Source organism: Cyrtonyx montezumae, unplaced genomic scaffold (assembly GCF_038088225.1).
Source record: "Cyrtonyx montezumae isolate F1298 unplaced genomic scaffold, pur_monq_1.0 scaffold_10, whole genome shotgun sequence".
NCBI classification, from domain to species: Eukaryota; Metazoa; Chordata; class Aves; order Galliformes; family Odontophoridae; genus Cyrtonyx; species Cyrtonyx montezumae.
The window spans coordinates 26,919,385-26,943,176 of record NW_027071826.1 but is presented as its reverse complement, the minus strand read 5'-3'; the positions used below and the strand labels follow the sequence as shown (position 1 = coordinate 26,943,176).

Here is a 23,792-nt window from a genome sequence, read left to right as displayed (position 1 = left end):
CTCTGGAATGCAAAATAAATGTCAATTATGATTGCATAGGCTATGTCTAGCTAAATATTCTGATCTGGAAGTATATATTATTCCTTCTGAAAATTAATGAAGATAGCATGATGTTCAACAGAGTTTTTTTTTTACAGCAAACAGTTTTTCTTAATTGTTAAAAAAATTAATATATTCTTAATCGGTTATCTTGCTGTCTTTTACACAGCGAGTAAGCATTGGCAATATGTACAATGTTGTACATTAATATACAATTCTAACAACTTTGCATTTCAGTGATTCGGCTGAAGTAGTTATGCATTCAGCTGATGCATTTGCACCTGTGGCCTACCTTCATTTTTTGAAAATGCATCTGGAGAATAAGGTAAGTAAATTCCAAATATAATCTCTTTTTAAAGCATGTTTTTTTTGTTACATTGTCACAGTTTGGAGATAAGCTGCACCTTCTCATTTGTTCATTTGTGTACATTGAAATAAAGATGTATGCATTTAGTTGAATTTCAGAACATGGCACATGAAAATCCCAATATAAATGCTTACTTGTTGAATGAATGAATGAAGGTAGCATACTTGTGTAGCAGTTTTTCCTTTTGAAACCTTGTTATTCAACCAGCATGGTTCAGTCATGTAGATATGCAACCTGCATTATACAGCTAGCCACAGAGCATAGAATGCATCTGTATTAGGAACCATATGAACAGTGTTGGTTTGCTGGGGGGTGACATCTCTTTATGCTGCTTCTGTTGCAGAGTGGGCATTTCTAAAACCTTCTGAACCTCTAGTGCTTGAGTGTTAAACATGCTGATTGTTTAATTATTTCTGTATGAAAGTTACATCTAATGAATGACTTTCAAACATAGAGAAAAGCTATCCAGGTCTATAAGCTTGAAAGAATTGTCAGTAGTTAACAGGTATTCATTAGTTCCTTATTAGTTCCTGATTCCATATAATGTGGAGAACAGGAATAGGAAATCCTGTGATTTAGATATCACAAACTTATATGTGAGGAGAATCTGAATGTCAACTAACTACGTGAAACAAACCCAAATAAGCTGAATATTTGAAAATCTGGAGGCACTAGGTGGTGGGGGACTAGTGATGATACATTAATATTTCTTTTGAGGTCCTGACTTCTTTGCTCATGGCAAACTTAATGCTAAAATGCACCATATATCACTAAAATGTGACAGGCTAGGGAAAATGAAGAACACGAAGCTTTAAATAAATCAGGGAAAAGTTATATTAAAACGCATAACAGTTTTATATAAGAATCAAGTTTTTACTTTTATTTGTAAAAGTAAAATCAAGCTGTTCTCCCCTTCTTATGTAGACGTTTTAGATTTGGTTAAAATTTCCTAACCGTTTCAGACAGTACTGTAGTAAATCTTATTTTACATTTGTTGTAGACAAAGCTGTCACTCTCCTAGAGAGGTAAGGTTTACAGAGGCAAACCCTAGATCTTGGTATATAAACTAATGTCTTTTAGAGTAGAAAGATAAATAGTCTGTTTTCTGTCATGTCTGTCTCATGAGGAAGAGCATTAGAATCTTTTGGCTATAGATTAATTTTATGTCATGATAAAATAAGCTAGGTATTCAAGAAGCTATGAATATGGAGGACCAGTCAGTCCTTCTGAGCACAAACATGTTACTAGACACAGCTTAACTGCATGATAGGGAGACCTTTAAGATTAATATGCCCTTAGCATGGTACTTTTAATCACTCTTTCATGCTTTACAAGCCCTACAGAAAATTTTAAATATCAGTCAGTAGTTCAGCAGTTGAAAGCCAATCCTACAATAACAAGTCACTGCAGGGGGAAAAAGAAAAAACAACACTACTTTGGAAGAAGTAATTTTAGTTTCAGACTTTCAAAAAATTATTGAAAATTGAACAAAAATTCTCAAGTGAGAATGAACAGTACATAAAAGTAGCCACTTATGTAAACCCTGTAGAAACTATTAATAGACTGCGGAGTGATGTGTAATTCTAGTAAGCATTATAACATCTGTTTGTTAACATTTCAGTTAAGATATGTTGTTTTTTTTTTTTTTTGTATTCAATTCATCTTAGTTATATGCTGCAGATGTTATTTTTACATTCTTCAAATTTACCTTATATTGTTATGCACTTTTTATACTAGCGTACCTTAGTCTCTGGTGTATCTCCTCCTCTAGAATGTATTTTCTTTGGATAAATCTCTTCCTGTTTAACTACAAAGCTTGGATAGAAATTTGTTTTAGATTGTTTCTGGCAGCAAAATAAGCCCCTGTGCCTGGGGGAAAGTAGCATCTTTCTTACTGTTCTGATTTAATACAACCTCAAGATGCATTCTTGTATAATACTTTAAAGTTTATTCTTTATGCCTCCTTTTTTTTCATTAACAGTGACACCAAATCAACTAAAGAGATGATTAGATGTATGATTTTAATATTAGAACATTGTTAGAAGTTAGGCAAAAGAAGCAGCTTGAGAAAACTTTTTTTCGAAGGTATTCTACAAAAGCATTAAGAATAAATAATGCTAATAAAACACTCATGCTTAAAATTCACGATTGCTTCATCTACTTCATTGTGAAAGAAAACAAGGTCACCACTGTGATATACACAAAAAGGAAATCTATCTTCATTCCTATTTTATTTTTTGAATGTTTGTGGCTTTGCATATTTAAGTTGTAAGATGTTCTTTGCTGAGAGGAAGCAATTTCTGAAGCATTTCCCAGTACTTCTAAATCGTATTGGATTTTTTTTTTTATGCAATATAAATGTAATGACTATGTTTATCAATTAGGGCAAAATATAACTGTTTAAAATTGCAAGGTCTTTTTTAATTGACAGCAATTTGAACTTTCAGAACATTTGTATTTGCCCCATTTTATTCTGTTCTGTTAATATGTTGAGCTATTTTGGGTCTTGAATTATCAGAAACAGAAATTGAAGCTTCTGGATCTTCTTGTGATAATTCTTTCTGAACATATTTCTGATAACAGTAGTGAATGTATTAACTATCAGTCATACTTAAAGATTTGCTCTTTGTCACATTTAATAATGAGTGCTCTGTTCCCTGATTCCCAGTGAGTAGGAATACATGCACATAAAACAATACCAACTGTCAAACTGCAGCCCTCAGGTTAGAGTAGTCTAGAATTAGAAGGAGCCATGTAGCTTTCTATCTACACTTGGCAAAAGAAAAGGAGCCTGTTTAACTGCAACAGATAAAGGAGTCGTGTTTGATGCTGTACTTCCTTGTCACATAGTATTGCACTGTATTTACCAACCACAAAATTGTAATCATTTTGCTATATCTGGGTGGTGTGTGTAGCTAAAGGAACATAATCCTGGAGTTTAGGTTTGATTTAACTTGTGGCCAGTCTCTGTCCAGTTTCTTCTGCCTGAATTATTTTAATCCTTTTCCACCTAAGACTTTAGGTATTAGATTTCATAATTGATGTTAAGGAGCACAGAAGTGAATTTTGCTGTTTTCTTGGTTATATATATTTTTTTAAGGTTTTGCCATAACTAATTGATATTTCTCCTAGGAAACTTTTAATTTCCATTCTGGATCATAAGACTATGAGAATCTATAGTTTGTAACCAATAACTTTACCAGCTTTGTAGCAAATAATTTCAGAGACCTTTTCATTGTACATTGATTTATTTCAAACACTCGGATAGTAAATCAAGGATTTTCTTTTATGCTTCATTTGGTTGCAGACTGATTTCTGGAGACCTTATTTTAAAGACTTTCAGAGTAAAGGATTTTCTTTCCTTTGTGTCTATGTACTATACTTGAAATACTGCAAGATCTCCCTCATTATTTATATTTCAAGGAGTTATGTTATCAAGATAAGCTGCAAAGAGGGCTATGATCATCTATTCTTATGTCTTCCCTCTCATGAGCTCTCTACCATGCTATATTCTCATTGCTGCTCAGTGGGAAACCTTCATTTATGGAATTGTGTTGTGATGGGTTTTTATACCAGTTTCTATGGTGGCAAATGTAAGCTTTATAAGCAGCCAATCTGTTGTTTTCATAAAAGACCACTACATTAAATTTCAGCTGTATCAGTCAGAGTCCTGGTTCCAAGGCTTTTTCAACAGGAGAATTTGGATCTTGTAACACTCATGCATTTGCTTAACTTCATTCTGAGCGTGCTTACATCAATGACAAGAGTTATGTGAATATAGTTAACCATATGCATGTATGCAGGCTCTGATCCAAAATTAGTTTGGTATCACAATGTACAGTGGGTGAGGGAGAAACAGTCTACACAAATGGGAAAATATATTGCTTCTGTGAAGTAACATGAAAATGTTATGTGGTAAAATAGGTTCTATAAGATTTAATTAAAATATCATTACAACAAGCTTAGTGTTTGGGTTTTTTATTTGTTTTTTGTTGTTGTTGTTGTTGTTTTTTTTATAATGATGAGAATGTTATTCAAGGGATATCGGTCTGTTTCTGGCAGTCCGTAGCTTCAGGATTTACATCCTTAGATTATTTTCTCTATCGACAGCAGTAGAAGACCAACATTTGTATGAGATTTGAATATAACTACTAAACAGTATGGCAGCTCTACTTATGCTGGAATTGAGCCTGTTCTTCTTGTGCCAGGTTCCACACCTAATACTTCTGCTGAAGCCCACACCTGTGCTGCTGTTGAATATGATTGATTACCTATGTTTTTGGCGCATTGTGGGAGTCAGACTTGAATGAATCATTGTGATATATTGTAACTATTGAAATCAGTGGTAGCCTTTGGTTATTTTAACAGCCTGAACATAAGAAATCTCAGAATTTCTAGGATGTAGTAATTTCCCAAAATTTTGCAGCTGACCAGCTGCTTATGTTAAACGTATAATTTTATTTATGTCTGTGAAGCGGTGTTCATATGATAGCTTATAAAACAGTGAAAAATTTAGAAACAAATGATCTGACAGCAGATTATCTGAAAATTTAGTGTCATACATTTGAGTTATTTGTTATTGTTACAATGCTACACAGGCGTACTATATATTACACCAAACCATTTATAGGTCTCTGAGTCTTAGTGCACTCCATGAATTTTTTTTGAAGCAAATTTACAGAAAAGATGTTTAGAAACATACTTTAAATGTCTTCACAGTTGGCATAAAAATTGAATAGGTGCTCTTTTCACGTTCTGTTGCATCATGTCATAAATTCAATACACCTGATTAGGAGGGAAGTTACAGATGTCTTCCTATATTTGTACAAGATATCTGCCTTTCTAGATTTCTCAGAAGTTATTTATGTAAAGCTTAACAAAATCAAGAAACATAGTGGCTGACATATTGACAAGCTGGAACTTTTTCGTTTTTGTCAAAATGATTTGTTAAATAATGATTTGTTAAATTGTTTGTTAACCGTTTACATTCTGTATAATGTTATTGAAGTTAAAACTCAGGTTCTTTAATGAAAAAGGAACAGATGCAAATAACGAGCAAACAAAAAACAGCACAATGTTGTCTTAGTGTCATTCATGTCATTATGTCTGTGCATTCTCAAAGGCTATTACAAAGTGATGTAAATTCTGTATATTGTGTGAGTACTCTTTGAATGTCCATGCTCTAGTTCTAGTTGTTTGTTTCAGGATGGACTTCACAATTTTGCCAGCATAAGGAGCTAAGTCAAAAAGTCCACTATTTGCAAGAAGGATCTTGTAGCACTTTTAGCACTTGATGCTACTTTGCATGAAGAGCCAACTTGTGGAAATGTTTATTATTTTCTTCATTTTGCTTGTTGTAATCAAGCTTGAGATCTAATTCAGTTACTGATCTATGTTCCTTTTTCTTTAATTTGTAAATCATAACTGAACAGCTAGTTGGCTCTCAGGTGCTCTCTAGGTTGATGGCAAAATATATTAACTGTCAGCAATAGTCAAAGGTGTAATTCAGTGAATGGTCAGTGGTGTAGATGCTGTTGAATATTTGTGTATTGTAATGCTTGAATGTGCATAGTGTTTGTGATAAATGGCAGTTTTCATCTTTGTGCTACTGTTACTTTTACTTAACTTCTTTTAACCCCTCATGTACCATTCATTCAGGTTGATTATTACCCTGACTTTCATGCTTTTCTAGGACAAATTAATAAAATGAGGTCTAAGGAAAGACCATCAGCCCTTCTTAGAGCACAATTTTATAGTTTAAAGCCCTTATAAATCTCCTCTTAAACCCTGTCAGAGGCAGCAGAACTGAGTTTCCTCTCATAGTAGATAACTTTTTTTTGTAATACAGCCTTTCCTGAAATTTTCCAAAACCCTACTTTCACTTAAATTTTCACTTAACTGTTGAAACATCAATGTAAATATTGAGCTCTCATCACAGACTTCTGATACATAGTATGAATTAGTGCCTTTTTGTTTTTCTTTATTATTTTTTCTTAATATCAAGAGAGCTTTTAAAGTTACAACAAGATATGTTTTGTTTTCCAAAGGAAAGAAAAAATTGTAAAATGTAATCAACTTTTTTTTCCTGAAAGTTTTTATATTCAAAATTGATTGGTAACCTTTAATATAGCCCATTATTTGACAGGTTGTTCAGATCTAATTTTTAAAAAAAAAGAAAATGCAGGGGTCACACTTTGAGTGACCTTACTTCGTATAACTTACACACTTGTGTGCTTTTCTATATAATATTAATGTTCTTTTTCATAGAGATGTGCATAGAAATTCCATATTCAACATAATCAGTTTGTGGGCTAAAACATTATTCAGCAGTTTTAAATCCTTGTATAAGGCTTCATATTTTGTCACATTTTTGTCTTGCTCTATTAGGCTTTATCATAATTTCGTGTTTATTTCAGAAATGTGAAAAAAAAATGCAGACTATATAAAAGATAAGACCTCTGAGTAGTGTCTGGAGCTGCATTATGCAGTGTCATTTGGTTAAGGTTCATGGACAAATTCAATCATAATTCATTTTCGTTTTAGATGAAGACAAATAGTGTTTGCCAAGTTAGTGATGCCGAAGTCAGCATGTTCTACAGATTAGACTGCATTGTAAAAGCAGATGAAGGAGAATAGTAGTTCTCACTGTTGATCTAAAAATAAAAATAGATAACATGCATATGCTGTAATCACACAAGTTGTTGGAAGCATAGTGAACTCAGTTTTGGAAGACTGATCCTTTTGCATTATAAGGCACACTGAGTAGTTTTCTCATAATAGGCCCAGTAAAGCATTAAGAATCACAGAATCACCAAAACTGGAAATAAGCCTGTTAAACTGCCTGGGGTTGTTGTGGCCAAAGTGTAGGACCCATCACTTAGACCTGTTGGACTTCATTCTGTTGGCCTCAGCCCAGCTATCCAACCTGTCTGAATCCATCTGGTAGGGCCTGTCTTACACCCTGGCAGATTGATATTTCCTCCTAACTTCGTGTCATTTGCAAACTTAATGAGGATGCACTCAGTCTCCTCATCCAGGTCATCAATAAAGATATTGAACAGGACAGACCCTGATGCTGACCCTTGGGGAACACTGCTTGTGGCCAGTTGCCAGCTAGTTTTAACTCCATTCACCACCACTCTCTGGGCCCAGCCATCTAGCCCATTCTTTACCCAGCAGAGTGTAGTTGTCCAAGTCCTGGGCTGCCAGCTTCTCTAGGAGAATACTATGAGAGACAGTGTCATAGGCTTTGCTGAGGTCTAGATAGGTTATCTAGACTAGATAGGTTATCCACTGTGTGGATTGAATTTAGGAAAGAAAGAAGACACCATAAATTATTTTTCCAACTTATCAAGAAATTACTCCAGTGTATAATTTTTGTAAAATGCTGTTTTATTTATCTCAAAATTCTGAGCATTCTAAGGCTTGTTGAGTTTGATGGAGTGTATAGTCTTTTCATGAGCTGAATGGATCAAAACTTACGGTGGCTGCGTTTACTCGAAATTTAACAAGATTTTAAAACTTTTCTTGTAGTCTTTTGCATTGTTTCAAGAGTTTACTGTTAGTGTTAATGATCAAGAGGATGCTATGCTTTTTTTTCCTTTTCTTCACATAGTTATTCTATTTTTTTTTTGCAAACATAACTGTTTTGCAAAATTGCAGTATAGTATTTCTTCATTATAATACTGTCCTATCTCTTTTCACAAGTTTCCTTGTTTCTCATGTTCATTGTTATTGCTTACTAAATCTGGACTTTGATCTCATATGATGTATCTACGGGAACATTGTATGGTGGTAGTTCTACAATCTAAATACTTGGAAAAACTGTTACTGTTTGTTCTTCCATTAATTCTTTTAATCTTAGGTGCTTGTCAAACTCGTAGTGGTTTTTGTAATTAAAACTGAAAGCTTGAATTATGAAATATGATGATTTCACATTGCTTGGCATGCTTTTTACTGGTTATTTTATAATTTTTGTCTCAAGCAGGAGAAATCTTCAGATACTTTTATGGTCAATAGCTGCTCTTGTGAAGTAAGCTGCAACAATGGTGATATTTTACCTTCTTCAGAACCAGATGAACCACAGAATATCAGTCCAATCACCTGGAAGTCTTTGAAACATAGTTCTTTAGATTTCAGTGAGTTTTGTGCAACTTTCATTAGGAAAGTAATAGTGAATATTTAATGTACTGATGGGGAGGGGTGTACCTGTTAAACACTATAAGACAGTTTGTGCCCATTAATAGCCACATCAAAAAAAAAATTTTCCTACTACAAATAAGTTTCCTAATAGGAATCACTAAGTTTGTGGTAATGAAACACAAGTTATTATGCAGAAGAAACATAACCCAATTCTGTCCTTTTCACATTAATGTTTATAATTTGCCTGAACTAAATTACAGTAATATTACTATCATTAGAGTGGATGGAATTAGTTACTTAGAGGATTATACCACCACCTGTTTCTTAACTCCATTTTAAACTGAAAATATAAAAGAAAACTAAAATGAACAATAAAATGCTATGATTTGACTTGTTTACATGGACAGACTTGTATCTGTTCTATTAGATAAAGCAATCACAGGGTTATGTACATGATCAAGTTTAGCATCCTAACAAGTTACTGTCCCTTAGGTGAGCTGCAGAACAAATCATATGCTTGATACAGCATTGCCTCAAACATGAGATGACTAACACAAAATAAGCTAGTGCTCTTAGACCAGTAACTCACTGAAGTACCACAGCGTCACTTACACTGTAAATCCAATGATTAGTAAACTCTGAAAAGTAAGTTTCATAGTGTAACAGTGTTTGATCTTGAGTGGTGCATAGACACTTTAATGTGGATAAATTCCAGGGATGTTTAAAACGAACAAAACAATAACACCTAAGCAGATTAAGCATTTGCTGATTATTGGAACCACGTTAAACCTTTAACTTCTGTTAAAATCTGAGAGGTAACTTTGAAAATCCGTTCTCTGTTGGTTGAATTGTTTTGAAAATTATAACTTTTCAATATCACTTCTTGTAACATGTCTTTATCAGAACAAGTGGAAAAATTGTAAAAGGTCAGTGGAAAGGTCAGTTTTTACTGCAGTTCTTCTTACTTAAACAATTTAATATGTATTCTTGGTTAATGTGACTGTTTTCATCTCTGTAATCACAGTGCTATTACTACTTTCCCATAGGTAAGACATGCAGAAGTTCAGGAAAATCTGTGAGTGGTTACCAGTGGTTTTCATGTATCACTGCACACTTTGATCCATCAGAAGGCAAAAGTGCTGAAGAGAAAGCAAGGGAAGCATTTTTATCTCTCCAAGGTGATTTTTTTTTCAGATAATCCATTATCTTCTGCTAATTATACTTTTTCAAAATGGCATTGAATAGGAGTCTGTATTGCAATGTGATGTTGTAACTTCTTAGTGTTGTGGTTGTCAGTTTGCCACCTCTTCTAGTGTTTGATTGGAATCATGGTTGGCTTTAATACTGAACACATCATAATTTGACTTTCTTTAGAAGCCCTAGAAAGCCAGTACAGTGTTCATGTCACTGTGATGCAGTTTCCATAGTACTTACTGCCTTTATAGCTTTCTTGCAATATATGCTAAGTGTGAGAATGCATGTGTACTGTGGATGCTATCTACTTGCTTAAACACTTTTGTAGCTACTATAATTTTAAATTAAGTTTTCTAGAAAACTGTTGAACATTTTTGTGTCTAGGATTAGGTCAGTAGCAGTAAATCTTGCTTATATTCTTGATGCAAGGGAGAAATTGCTTTCTTGGAAATCATGAAATCCAAGTTCCTTACTATCCTGTCCCATCCAGATATTGACATGTGTCATAGTTTTATGTTTTTTATTATTGGTATTCCACATCATAACATCATGAAGTGCACTGGGAGTTAAGAGTTAATGCTCTAGCTCCACGTATCATTGATAGTTAGTACCCCTGAGGACTTTGCATTGCTTTATGTTTTTACATTTTTCTGCTCAGAAGGAAAGATAAAAACTGTTTGTGTGTCACAGGACACTCTCTTTCCTTTGGGATCAACTCAGCAGTGGGTGCTTACTGCCATCTCGCCTTCACGGTTTAGTGTAAGGCCTTTGGTTTATCAGACACTTGCTCATTTTATATCATTTATTAGCTTCAATTCCAATTATATTGTATTATATTGTGTTATTTTACATCCTGATATCTTATTAAAAAAAATTAGCTTTCCTCCTCACATTGTTGCCACTGTTTTGTTTTTAGGCCATCTCTCTTTTCCTTTTTCCCTTTCCCCCACCCTAATCGTCATGGAACCGGGCTGAACCAGCCTGTAAAACATTGACAACATGTAATACAATGTTTTTGGTTTTTTTTTTGTTACAAACATTAGATATAGCACATTTATGCAGTCTTCATTCATAAAAATGGAAATAATTCTTATTAAGTAAATTGGTAGGCTCAAATTCTTGCTCACAAATTCTTGTGAAGTATTGTGTAAAATCATTATTTTGATGTATCTGATTTCATGATTGAATATAGGATGATTAAGTAATAAGATTAAGAAAGGCATAAATAAATTGTTTGTCAAAGGTCTTTAACCTAGGTTTTAATTGCTTGGAATTCAGAAAGGTAGATATGATTAAATTTTTAATAAAACGAGGCAGTATTTTGCGTAAATAATCTAGGCAAGATTTTTAAATTAAAGCAAAAGAATTCTGTAATGTTTTGTTTCATTCTCATTATATTTGAGTGGATATCTGATGCTACAAATATACATTTTTGCTACGGGGTTACATGAAACTAAAACTGTGTCTCTGACTGGTTCAGTAGCCTGTTGCTTTTAGCACATTTCTTTCATTAGCTGTTATATTATATTTGTAAGTGGTTGTGGAAGACTGGATTAATTAAGACATGGCAAAAGAAACAGTATATTTTTGAGAACTAAACTGATTGGCAGATATCCACAAGGCTTCATCTGTGGTCATACAGATGCAATCTGTATTACAGTTCAGTCCTTTACATTTTAAAAATGGAATAGGCACAGGCTTTTTAACCTTCTCTTTCCAGGATTAACTGATTTAATGATCTCTGAATAGAATAAGTGCTTCTAAAAGGATTCAGAAATATAAATTTAGTTGTTCCATAAATTGGCAGATTTCTTCCATAAAGCAAGAGGGAATTCAGTACATTGCTGTTTACATTTATTTCCTTAAGCTGTTTTTTAAATATTTCTTCAAATAACAAATATTGAAGCGCTTTACATAAAAAGCATCTTTGGGCCATTTGTACCACAGTGTACCTTCACAGACTTCACTGGAGTGACATAGGTTTTTATAACATTAAAAATTTGTCTAGAATGATACTTAATGTAGACAGTTTTGATGTTGCCTTCTGTAGCTCTCAGCCTTAAAGATCCAGATAACTCATTATATATATAAAAGAATAGTGTCCTTTCTTTTTTGTGTGAGAATCAATTTTGTGTAAGAATGAATGAGTTTCACCTGGCTGTATTTTATGAATGCTTTGGAACAGTGAATGGTGTAAAATTTAACAGAAAGTCTTTCCTGGTACATCCTGGAAATGTGCTATGTGATAGTCTTCTCTTTGGGAAACAGAACATGTTAAGAACCCAATTGATGAGTTGGTAACTGGTTCATCATTTTTACCTTTTTATTAACAATAAATTAGGGAAGTCAATTTTATTATTCCTGCAAGCTAGGGAGATACTATTTCGCATCATACCGCTCATTCATGTGAAAGAAAAGGGGATTGTACCTAAGAATATATTTTTTAAAAGTTATAAATTTATCCGAATCTTTGCCTTTGATTTGCTATAATACTGTTACGTGTCCACAAATCAGAGCTTGTTTCGTGGCTTATGCAATTTAGACTTCTTTGCATTTTTTTCTCAAGCATTCCAGATAATGGTGCAGAACTTCTAAATGCAGTCCCACACTCTACTTGACTAAAATTCTGGCTGGGGGGTTGAAAAATGTCATTATATTTTTCTTGAGTGATTAAATAGCAGCTGATATTGACCTAGTGATTACTATCAGGCAGTTTTTAAATAAATTTATGTTTCTGGACAGAAATATCATTGTGTGCTAGTTTCTCAGCCGGTTGTTTCTGGAGATCTACCTTGACTCTGTACAAGTTCTGTGTCAATTGTTTCATAATCTCTTTATCACTTAGTGGGGACTGTCTTTTTCTGTTAGTGAGAATTTCCTTTTCCCTCGTCAGATTGCCATCACTATTGGCAGTATGACTAAATAAAGATGGAATATTTACAATAAAACCCAATGCTGGTGTGACCACATCAACTTTCATAGAAGTGTGCCCGATCCTGAAATTTGTTTAAAGGCAAAAAATTTTTTTACAAAATTGTTTCTCACTAAGTTACAGTAAAAGAATATTTATACTCTCATGCTGCTCCACTGGTAGACATGTATAGATATATAGATACACACTGTGATGCTAAAGGGCAGGATCCTCAACACTACACCGAGAAGAGCTTTATGTATCTCACTTAAGTTAGGTAACTGCTGTTATAATCTTCTGTGCATAAGTATTCAGATTATCTCAGCTTCCCAGTACCTTTTCTTTAACTGTTGTGCTTGAGCTTTCCTGTGCTTTCATCATTCCTTCATTTCTCCTGTGGCCACTTCTGTTTCCTATCATCTGTCTTTCCATTTATAACTCTTGCCTTATGCAGAGATTATTATTGCACTTTTTTTTTTAATCAGCGTAAACAAACATCTCTCTGGAATAGCACACAAGTATTTGATCTTTTTCTTTGAGAATAGTTATGGATTAAAGGATTTCTTTTTGTCCCTTACAGTTTTGTTCATTTTTGATTTAAAATCTTAAAGATTACTATCTGTCATCATCTGAAACAAAAGAAAAAACAAACAGGAAAGAAAAGAAAGGATAAAACTTAGTGATTAAAAAAAATTAGGAATGTAAGTTATCTATTTGCATGAATCCGTGAAACCTTTTCTTTTGGTAAGGAATCTCTTCTCTGTGGATAGAACTTATTCATTCAATTTCTGTCTATTTAGAAAATGAACGTGAGAAAATGTCATGAAAAATTGAGTACTATGTGGGGAAAAGTAGCATGTTGCAAAGCCTTCAGTTATGTTTAGACAACTAGTTATTACCAGTTTGTTCTGTTGAACAAACACAGTATGCCTGTGTTTAAAATATTTTGTCTTTAACAGCTACATTATTTTTATCCTGCAGCATCTATAACTTCAGAGGGATTGAAACTGAAGGATATTATTTTGGTTCATCTGTACATGAAGAGCATGAAAGATTTCAATGCTATAAACTCAGCTTATGTGACAGAATTTGATTTGTGTCCACCGGCAAGGTAGGATTAGACTAATACTATAGTATATTTATGATACACTGTAATATATTGTATTATTGTTATCATATTTTTGAAACATTTCTACAAATATTTGTCTCACAGACCTAGAAGCAGACTTTTGCTACCTTTTGAAGTAATCACATCAGGGTGCTCAAGTCAAAAACACTGGAGTTGGAAATTCTTGCATTAATATTTTCCATAGGGTTTATAAATGCTCCTCAATATGACTTTTCTGTAAAGTAATACATTTTTTGCAAGCATCAGTTCTCCTTCTTGACTCAAGTGAACTGACAAGTGTTTTGTATTGATGGAGTTGTTTGCCTATTAGTATGCCTCTCTTGATCTTGGCAGTATTCCTCCTAATGCAGCCCAGGGTAAACCTCTGTGGTAAGGGCACACTGCTGGATTTCATTACATACTAAGATTCATCAGGTCCTTTCTACAAAGCTACTTTCCATCTGGGCGATTCTCAGCATGCACAGGTGCCTGGGGTGTTTCCTCATGGCAGGATTTTGCACTTGTTGCATGAAGTTCCTGTCAGCCCATTTCTTTAGCCTGTCCAGGTTTTTCTGAAAGGTAGAATGACCCTATAGTGTAACGACCACCACTCTTAGTTTTATATTATTTGCAAACTTGCTGAGGGTACACTCTGCCCTATCATTGAGATGTTTCATGAAGATTTCAACCATACTTGGTTATGGTTGAAAATGAATACTGGCCTAAATGTGTCTTTGGGTTGACCCAAAATGACCTTATGTTGTGTGTTTCCATCATCTGATGGATAGCAGATCTATATTGCTTATTCAGAAAGAATGCAAATTTAAAAAAAAATCATCAGAATGAACTGAGTCTAATATTTTCATTCATAGATCCTCAAATCAAAACTACTTAGTATCTATTATACAGAATTGTGAAAATTGGGCCCTAGTTGAGCTCTGGCATAATGAAACAATTTGTTAGTGTTGAGAATTTAGTCCTGATGTTATTTGATTTTAATTTGCTTATTGTTAGATTTTTTTTGTTGTTTTTTTTAGCATCACTGGAAATTGGACTACAAACAGCCAGCCCATGAAAATTTTGATCTAGTTTCTTAAACTGTCAAACATAAATTCTTTGTAAAGAAATGCCTTTGTAAATTCTTTGTTTTGTCAGAAGAGCATGTCTCTTATAACAGTAGTTTGTGTTTTTAAGCTTCTGAGATACTGTGTTCAGTATGCAGAACTGTTATGGTTTGAAAAATTGCTAAAATGTTGATTACTACAGATTGAAATAGGTCCTCTAGAGGTCACCTAGTCCAACCCACTTCTCAAAGCAGGGGCAACTATAGGGACACCTTGTATCTTGTTCCTATTTTTTAAATTCATTGTTCAATACTTTCCATATATGCTTTTTATCACAGAGAATTAAGTGTAGTTGAGTCAGGAGATTTTTAAGTGTAATATGAAAATAGCTAGAAGATACTGTTAAGATAATGTATATTATGATATGTTCACATTCTCCTAATCATCTCTAGTCAGAATGTCAGAAGAGAATAAAGAGAGTAGCAAGAAGCCTTTTTGAAATGCTGATTGTAGTCCAGAGTTACCAAACAACAGAGGAATGGAGTGCTGGTTGTGTGTGTCTGAAGAGGAAAGATTTAATATCTGCTGTAAACTACACAAAAATTTATCTCTACTGCTATGTCTCTTAAGTTGTCTTTGTGACACTTACTCTTTCCCCAATTTAGTGTCCATTTCTTGTGCTGGTGCATGTCTTAAGCCTTCACATTTGCACAGCCAGATGCACAGCTTTCCATGACTTCTTGGAAAGGTCATAAAATAGATTAGCAAATTACAGCATAAAGTAATTTTATGATTATTTTATAGAACATACAGACTTAGGTTTTATTTTGGCCTAAAGAAAAACTAAGCAGCAGTTTGTATGACTGCAGTATTGCATCATGCTCAGAAACCTGATTGTGGGAGTTCTCACAAGCAATATGCTAGGAGCATAGACTCAGGGGTCTAGATCTACACTAAATTTACAAAATTGTCTTGAAAATTTACCATTCCAAGTGGAAAATCCATTCATCCATGCTTATGATAATGGTAATGAGGAAAAAATAATGCATTTGCATGGGAGAAGAGGGGAGAAAGATAGTTTTCTTGGAAGAAATATGCAAGATGAGAAGAATTTTTTAAAGTTATGTTACACGATAAGTAAGAAGAACAAGTAATTTTTATTGGATGCCTGCTGGGAGCTGAATGACTTTTTAATGCATAGACTGCAAGTATAATTATTTTTCTGGCTTTGAAGCATCATTGTTGGTTTTTTCTTGTTTTCTTTTTATTTATTTCCAACCCCACTGCTTTTTTACTAGCCAGATGCAATAGACTGTCTGTCATTTAGTCACACAATTTTTAAGCTAGGAGCAAACAAAAGTGAGCTTTCTTACTGAATGTTTAAATAGGTTTTCTGTGCTATCATAAATGTCAACCAACTAAAAGTAAAACAGAAAAAATATGCTTGGTATTATAATATGTGAAGTTGGTGGAAAGAAGCAACATTGAGCTGCTGCTAATGTTTAGAAAATTGAATATTTAGTCCCATACATGGAAGGAGAGTCAGTGAAAAATGGTTAGTGATCTCATGAAGTTGCTCCCTATCCAAAAGCTCTTTAGCATAGCTTATTTCCACAGTTGCATTGTCAAGGTTTTCTTAGTAGCAGAGCTCATATATTCTTAAAATAATGATTTATTCCATAAACATAACCAAAGATGAATGAGCCATAGGCTATGATACTAGTTTCTCCTTGGTAGTACTGATTATCTTGCTGGAAATGTGGAGCTGAGGAGATAAAAGTGCAAATACTATCAGGTTACTGCAATACTGTAGTGTGTTTTTTTTAATATCCCTGATAAAATTTCGTTCTATAATATCCAAAAGAAGAAATCAAAGTGTAAAATAAATAGTGCCTGCAAACTTTGTTTGAAAAAAGATAATTTTCTTGTATTTTCAGAGTGTGTGTGGAAACCCTGTTACCTGATGGAGTATTATTTTGCATTGATTGTCTTGCGCATAGCTGTGACATTGCAACAGGTGATGTGCTAAGTGAGGAAAAACTGGTCATGCATGTACAGAGTATTTCCCACTGGGCGCCTGCTAACATAGGACCTTACAGTCAATCCATCAAGGTAGGGAATCTTTGTTATTTCATGTGATCTATATGTCTGTTTACTGAAGGGAGTACAGTTTATAAGTTCTTTTTCAAGGAAAGTATTTTCTACTGTAAAAAAAAATCTGTGACTGTAGATGTCCCAGAATCACAGAATTTTAGGGGTTGGAAGGGGCCTCTAGAGATCATCTAGTCCAACTGCCCTACCAAAACAGGCTCCATAGACCAGGTTGCACAGGTAGGCATCCAGCCATGTCTTGAATTTCTCCAGAGGAGTCTCCACTACCTCTCTGTGCAGCCTGTGCCAGTGCTCTGTCACTGCACTGTAAAGAAGTTCTTATGCATATTTATATGGAACTTCCTATGAATCAGTTTGTGGCCATTTCCCCTTGTCCTATCACCACACACCACTGAGAAGAGTCCAGCCTCATCCCTTTGCCTCCAGCAAACTTTAGATATCTATAGGTGGGGATCAGATCCCCTCTGAATCTTCTTTTCTCAAGGCTGAACTGACCCAGGTCCTCAGCTTTTCCTCACAGGAGTGGTGCTCCAGGTCTTTTGTCATCTTTCTGGTCCTCTGCTAGACTCTTTCCAGGAGATCCCTGTCTTTTTTGTTCCGGGGGCCAGAACTGGACACTACTCCAGTATTGTGTTAAAAGTACAACTCCAGTAAGTACGACTCCAGTAAGTTGTGTTTTTAAAACTTATGGACAAAACAAAAAGCAAGCTACATCATCAGGTTGTTTTTCTCAATACTGGTTGAATTATTCTTAATTGTATTACAAGTAAATATTATTCATATTTAATCTCAAAAACAGCATTCTTTTTGTTGCGTACTGTGATCAGATTGAATAATTGTGTCGTACTAATTTTTATAATCTGTCTAGAATATAAATACACTTTAGGAACAGCCAAGAATATTTGAAATTGGTTTAGAGGGAGCAAATTCAGTCTTTTTCAATAGGTTAGTCAATCGTTAAGTGCTTAAGCAGTGAAGTTGCTCTTGGTGCTGTTCAACCGTTTAAAAGTACACAGGGGTTGAAGAACTGTACTTTGTTTCCAGTTAATAACAAAGTAAATTGAATATTGCACACTGTATAGAAAGCATGAAAATGAGGCAGCAAAGTATTAGTGATAAGTAGACTGAAAATTTGAATGAAAGCTTTTTGGTATTCAGCTGAAATCCTCTTGCCCAGCCTGCACCCACAGAGGTGATGAAGCTATCTCACCTTTTACACTGCAAAAACTCAGTGTGTCTTTACCAGTTTTCTCTTATGAAGCAAATCTAGCCCAACAGCAGTATCAGGACAAAAAGTAAAAATTTGAAATTTATCATGATAATATCCCTCTGACCTGTGGCAGAACAGTGGCAGAATGATACTAGATTTTAAATTCCACTCAAAATTTTTATATAAAGGTTCTTTTCACTTTTGAGAATGTTCTTTAAAGACAACCTCAGTTTTTCTAAGTAGATATAAACTTTTTTAAGGTAGAATATGAGTAATTGGCTTGTAAGGAAAAAAAGCAGAGATTATTTTTCTTGGTCCACTCATTTTACTACTGTAGAACACTGTCTATATCTGCTACTGGAATGTAAGCTATGTTAGAGTGATTGTATTGTATCACAAATGCCTAGGACTTGCAGTGATAATGTGTCATTTCCTAATTGTATTAGCTGATGTAGTAAAAGTTATTATGCCTTTCTGTAAGCCTAATCTCAGAGGGTAATGAGAGAACAAAGACTCCATGCTGGTTTTGTAAATCTTATTTACCATCTTTCAATCCTGTGTGAGAAACCTGCAGTAGTGAATTTTTGCTGTATTTTTTGAGTTAATACATTTGCATGTTTTCAGATATTTTTTTTTCACACCTGACATTACTGGGAGACTGTAACAGTCAGGCAGAATGAAGTCACTTAGTTTATCATTGTCCTCATCATGCTTTCATGCTTTCAAATTAAGATGATACTGAGAAAGAATTGTATGGTCCTTTTGCCCTCATGTTTCTTATAAGCATACTTCCACAGTATTGAAGTTATACCCTTCTAATACAAGTGCCATAGAGTATCTAGCCTATATTCTGTCTGAGAATACTCAGTCAGAAGTGGTTTGCCTTCATAGAAATAAATAAATAAATGCCCATCACAACTGAAACTCTAAACACATATGTAATTTAAAAGGCTATTTGAACTTTGTTTTGGAAAATTTCTTTATTGTTTTTCTACCTGGAAATGAGCAAATAAACAGGAACAGTAGAATTTATTGTACTGTCATAATCTACAGTAATATTTGATGCTGACATTGCATATTTTATATATATGCATATATAGGTATATAATGATATTCAATTATCTATGACTTTATTGTGTCTGTTGAGACTTCGAAATTTTCCTTGTGACATCAATACTTTCCCTCTGACAGCTGCCAAATTCCAGTTTCTGCCATCCTTCAGGCATCTTATTCTCAATTTTCTTTTCTACACTGTTTTGAACCTAGTAGCATAAACTCATAGTCTCTCTTAATTCCAATGTCCGGGTCCCTACAACTTAATCTAATTTGAGTTCTGTGGCTCAGTGGAGTACAGAGAAGCTGTATTTTGTTACCAAATTCTCTGTGTTTGTTTTGACGTTCAGTTCAAAGGCCTTTTTTATTTTTTCAGTAAGTAAAAAACTGGTTAGTCTAGTTGGAATGGCAGTCTTGAGAAAAGGAGAGTCTTTCTGGGGAAGTGATTATAGAAGAGTCATATTTTTATTACTGGTGTTATCTGTTTGTCCAGATATCATAATGAGTCACTTAGATTCAGTTTGCACGATATTTAAAATACGTCAGGCTTTTAGGTATAGGCTGAAGGGGAGAACTATATTTTGTGTACTTGCTTATTCCTTCCATCTGCATTTATTTTGCCTTACATGGGTGCTGATGCTTTATACACGAGGACTGATTTCTCCGATATGAGAATAAGCATGGACAGAGAATGCAGTATACTTGGAAGTAGGACTGTTCATGTCAGTGGGTGTTAAGTTGTACAATAAATGGCACCAAGAAAACTCTTCAGATTTATCTCCCCAATTTCAGGATTAATGTGGAATCTGGTGTCATTTTTGCATTACTCTCTTTAATAGCAAGGTCCATGAGGTCTTTGTGTCTAGTAGCAGAGTGGTACTACCTGTGGTAGAAGAGAATCAAGTACTCCATTAAGACTTTGACATACACGAATCAGTGGGACCAAATGTCAAAAAATGACAAAAAAAAAAAAAACCCTGTCCGGTGGGTTTGTGAGACAGCGGTTTGGATAGTGGTTGATGTTTTGGAGAGCAGGGCTGACATGCAGCAACTTTCATATTCACACTTGTTCCAAAAAAAAAAAATGATGCTTTTTTTATATCTTGAAAACTCTACTCAAATTCCTTTATCAAAATAGAAAGCATAGCTGCATATATTCTGCTACTCACAAGGCTGTGAACAGGCATAACGTTATTTGCCATAGCTTGAGCTTGCCATTTCTTTCACAGCAGATATGTTAACTTATTAAATTATTTTATGAAATGACACAAGCCCAAGTTTAATAAATAAGAAAACTTACATGGCTGCTTAATAGCAAAGAAATGTGTTCACAGATGCACACCCATATAGATGGGTTGAAATATTATTATTGGTAATGACTGTGTTTTACTCACCAAGTGGCACAAGTGTATGTGATGTGCAATACACTCAGGTTTTGTTATAGGTTCATAGGTTCATTAGGTTGGAAAGGACCTACAAAAGATCATCTAGTCCAACCATCCTCCTATTGCTATCCCTACCCAACTACTGAATCAAATCCCTTAGCAACCCATCTAAACGCTTCTTGAACAGCGCTAGGGATGGTGCCTCAACCACCTCCCTAGGCAGGCCATTCCAGTGTCTGACCATTCTTTCAGAGAAAAAATGTTTCCTCAGGTCTAATCTAAATCTTCCCCGGCACAACTTGTGGCCATTCCCTCTCGTCCTGTCATTATGCCTGTGTGTGTAGTGGATACAAGAGGTAGAATCTGCTCTACACTGTGTCCTTCTCTCCACAACATTTTGTTGTCACCTACGCAGTTTGTGATCACAGTTTGCATGATGAAAAACATCAGTAGAAGTCACATAATGATATTAAAAGTTTACAGTCTCGTGGGCCTGCATTGCTGTTCAGGGCTGCACATAGCAAGCATTTTTGTCAAATAGTGCTGATTTCTTACATCACAGGTACGATAAAGTCTGATCCAAGTGGCTATTTAGCTAATAACATCATCTTACTCAGTTTATCAGTTTGAGTTAATTACTCAAAATTATTACTCAAAAGTATTGCTCTGACAAGGAAGGGGCCACAAGGTTTAATTCTGGGTGTGCTATTTACCGATTAATTAGGACATTTAACTTCATTTTTAATACTGAAGAATTAATTCCATAAAAATTAGTGATCTCCGAGGAGTCAGTTGTCAACTTCTGACAGGATCTCTTTGCCATAATCTATTAAAATGCTGCTTTTATCTTGTCTTGCCTCTGTCATATTTTATGGATTTTTTCATAAACACTGCCTATACTTCATAAATGTCTCAATTTTCTAGTCTATTAACATTACTTCAAAAGCAATTGATAAAAGAGTAGGGCATGCATGAAATAATACACCAATAATGTGAAGTGCTGGAGGCAAGAACAGTGGGTAGTATCTGCGCAGCTTGTGAGCTGAAACAATGAAAGGATGTTTTATCTACTACAATAAAGAAACAAATGATCATTTTTGATAGCAGAAAAAAAAATGCTGGTAATTGGGCAGATGAAAAATGGGTTACATGGAAAATATAGCATATTTTGATAATGGTAACCAATTCAAGAAAACAAACATCTGCAAGCATATATTTACATTTTCCAAACCTTTCCCCTTTGATTATGATGTAGTCATTTTCATAATGTGGCACAGTTTTTTAAATACTTGCCATGAACTCCTAGAAATGCAAATACATGTGATTCTTAAAGAAATACACATTTGTGAAGTAAGTGTTTGAAAGGCTGTTTTCTTTAGACCTTACAATTTAAGTTTCGTTAATGAAATTGAACTCTTCATCTTCCTTAAGATTCAGCATCCAAATAGTGATTAGGTCAGGAAGCCACAAAGGAAAGTGGTAACATAAAATTAGTAATGCATACAGAATATATGTAAGTAAGTACCATACATAAGTATGGTAAATAGAATACATTTATTAAAGTCCTAAAAGCAATAGAAATTTTTCAAAGGCCTGTGTCACACTGTCTTTGCTTTCAGGTATTCTGAGCATGTATTCTGTAGATCATCTCAGCTCCCATTCACGTTAAGGTGACTGTCTGAAATCAGATGTGGAACTGAGATGGTTAGTGCATAAAAACAAATTTATATGGCTTGATACCTGTCTGTCATACCTTTGGTGGCTACTATTTTGCACGAAGTGCATTAAGGCATTGTTGCCAGGTGCAACTGCCTTACTTTAGCACAATCCTTCATAGTGTCTTCCCCCAAATCCTGCTTCGCTCTGTATCAGTTTAAATTTGCCAGGTAGTTCTCTGTTTGCTTAAAAAATGTGTAAATGTCTAAACCTTGATTGCTGCTGTTGCTGCCATCTAGGGAGACAGACATCTGTCTGTTTTGTCTCTACAGTCTCATCTCTTCAGATTTAAGAATATGCAAATATAAACCATGGTCCCCAGAAGAGTTTAAATATGAGGAGGTGAAAAGGATGACTGTCATGTTTTGTATGATGAAGGGTTTAGTGTGCAAGCTTAGGAAATGCAGAAATTAAGTTTGAGTTCCCTGTAGGCTGATCATTTAATCTATAGCTCACACTTCTCAAATGTTTGACTGCAGGGTGTACGGGAAGTGTAATTCTCACTTACCTATTTTATAGTCATAGTCCAAGAGTGAGGAACAATCAACAAAGTGTCAAATTTCAGTGTGGTTAGAAAATTTAGGTCTGAGATACTATAGGCAAATAGTATCTGGGTTGTTACCAGTTTATACTCAGGTTCCCTATTAAGTGGGAGATATCTTGGAGTAAAGGGCCTGTGTTTCACTTTTGCATCATGAAAAGTTCAGAGCATCTTCATTAAGGTACCAACTCATCTTTTTTCAACTGCAATGAAAAGGAAGACGTCTGGATTTGTTTTGTTTTGTTTTGGGGTGTTTTTTGGTGATTGGTTGTTTTTATTTGGTTTTGATTTTTTTTTTCTTTCAAGGAATGATACAGACACTGGACTTTCTTCAGTCCCAGATTGTAGCATTCTATCTGACTTAGATATTGTCATTCCAGAATTTGTCTCAGAGATTTTCATTGCTTCTAAGTATCTAGTTTAGAAAATTGTGCATTCACTGTGCTGGCTGATGTAAATACCAGGTAAGTTTCTAATTTAGGAATGTGAATGTAACATCAAAAGAGAAGCCAAAAAAATGACTTGTGAGATTTCTTCCAGTTTCTTAATAGAAAGTAATCTTGTAGGTTTATTTCCTTCCTCTTTATTTTCCTCTCCGCTCTCAGCATTTTCCTGTACACGAAAGAAAGAGGACTTAATATTTTTGTGGTTTTTACTTGTACCTTCTTTTGATTGCTCTAAATATGCATTCTATACTCACCACAAGTAAGCTTATGCTTACTGATAAACCCAGCTGTTTTTCAGTGTTTTAAATCTGTGATTATGGTTTGATCATTGGCAGATATGAATACTTTCATGATAATGACACTTGTGAAGGTTTGTGACCCAATATTTAGCATTCTTCTGAAAATGTTGTGTAATCATTTTACTAACTCTGTGAGGAGCTCTATGTATGAAAGGAATCCCTTTGATTTCTGTTGATGTGCTTAAATTTTATGTATAGGAGTTTA

The 23,792-nt window shown here is 34.5% G+C and overlaps 1 protein-coding gene across 4 annotated transcripts in view; it reads left to right on the top strand.

Annotated features, from left to right (window-relative positions):
- Window positions 1-23,792, top strand: part of DPH6 (diphthamine biosynthesis 6) — a 182,583-nt gene that overhangs the window by 64,688 nt on the left and 94,103 nt on the right. For 2 of the 4 annotated variants that reach the window (XM_065753849.1, XM_065753859.1), the window contains exons 8-12: window positions 277-364; window positions 8,391-8,544; window positions 9,595-9,726; window positions 13,635-13,764; window positions 16,763-16,937. In XM_065753849.1, coding sequence (XP_065609921.1) covers window positions 277-364; window positions 8,391-8,544; window positions 9,595-9,726; window positions 13,635-13,764; window positions 16,763-16,937 — 679 coding nt within the window. Of the gene's footprint in view, window positions 1-276; window positions 365-8,390; window positions 8,545-9,594; window positions 9,727-13,634; window positions 13,765-16,762; window positions 17,131-23,792 lie in introns of those variants that run through there. The other 2 variants (XM_065753850.1, XM_065753867.1) reach the window with 2 other exon arrangements.